The sequence below is a fragment of the Pteropus alecto genome, unplaced genomic scaffold, assembly GCF_000325575.1.
Source record: "Pteropus alecto unplaced genomic scaffold, ASM32557v1 scaffold194, whole genome shotgun sequence".
Classification (NCBI taxonomy): Eukaryota; Metazoa; Chordata; class Mammalia; order Chiroptera; family Pteropodidae; genus Pteropus; species Pteropus alecto.
The window spans coordinates 96,611-97,457 of record NW_006436281.1 but is presented as its reverse complement, the minus strand read 5'-3'; the positions used below and the strand labels follow the sequence as shown (position 1 = coordinate 97,457).

General features: G+C 64.3%; 1 protein-coding gene across 1 annotated transcript in view; it reads right to left on the bottom strand.

Annotated features, from left to right (window-relative positions):
- Nucleotides 1-201: 201 nt before the first annotated feature.
- Nucleotides 202-847, bottom strand: part of ZNF575 (zinc finger protein 575) — a 2,321-nt gene continuing 1,675 nt past the window's right edge. The window contains exon 4 of the mRNA XM_025046701.1: nucleotides 202-845. Within this exon, the coding sequence (XP_024902469.1) occupies nucleotides 275-845 (571 nt within the window). The 3' untranslated portion in view covers nucleotides 202-274. The remainder of the gene's footprint in view (nucleotides 846-847) is intronic.

Sequence of the window (847 nt, the reverse complement as noted above, 5' to 3'; positions counted from 1 at the left end):
TAGCGGACTTTTTACCTTTGCGAGAAAAACCAGAGCCGAAAGCCGCAGCTTTAGGTCCATGGTCTGGCGCCCAGCCATTAACTCTGGGTAGTGCAACCCCATCCTCAAAACGGGGTTGCAAAGAATTCCTCTGCCTTGTAAGGTCGAGCCCTGTATGAGGGGCCAATCTCCCTGCCAGCTAGAAGAGGCAAGTCCATTAAGCCTGGTTTAAGAATGCCACCTCTTTATTGATCGGGCCTGGAGGCAGGGGGGGCCAGTGAGCCAAGGAGAGGGCTCACTCCCGCTCACCCTGGTTCTCAGCTTGGTGGTGGCTGCGTTGGTGAAGGAGCAGGAGGCGTCTCTGGCCGAAGACCTGGCTGCAGCTGGAGCAGCGATGCCTGGCCGTCGACTGGCCGCCGGGCACGGTGGGGGGGTCGTGACATAGGCGATGGGCGGCCAGTTTGGAGGGGAATGAAAAAGCCTTGGGGCAGTGTGGGCAAGGATAGGGGCGGGCATCAGTGGCATGGTGCGTGTGGCGATGGGCTGCCAGCTTGGAGGGGTAGCAGAAGGACTTGGAGCAGTCTGGGCACGGGTAGGGACGGGCGGGCGCGTGGGTCCAGAGGTGGGCTGCCAGCTTGGAACGGTGCCCGAAGGCCTTCGGGCAGTGTGGGCACGGGTGCGGGCGAGCGCCGCTGTGCGTGAGGCGGTGAGCTGCCAGCTTGGAGGGGTAGGAGAAGGCCTTGGGGCAGTCGGGGCACGGGTGGGGACGGGCGCCACCGTGTGCCAGCCGGTGTGTGGCCAGCTTGGATGGGTAGGAGAAGGCCTTGTCACAATCGGGGCAGCGGTGCGGGGGCGGGGGTGGGGGCCG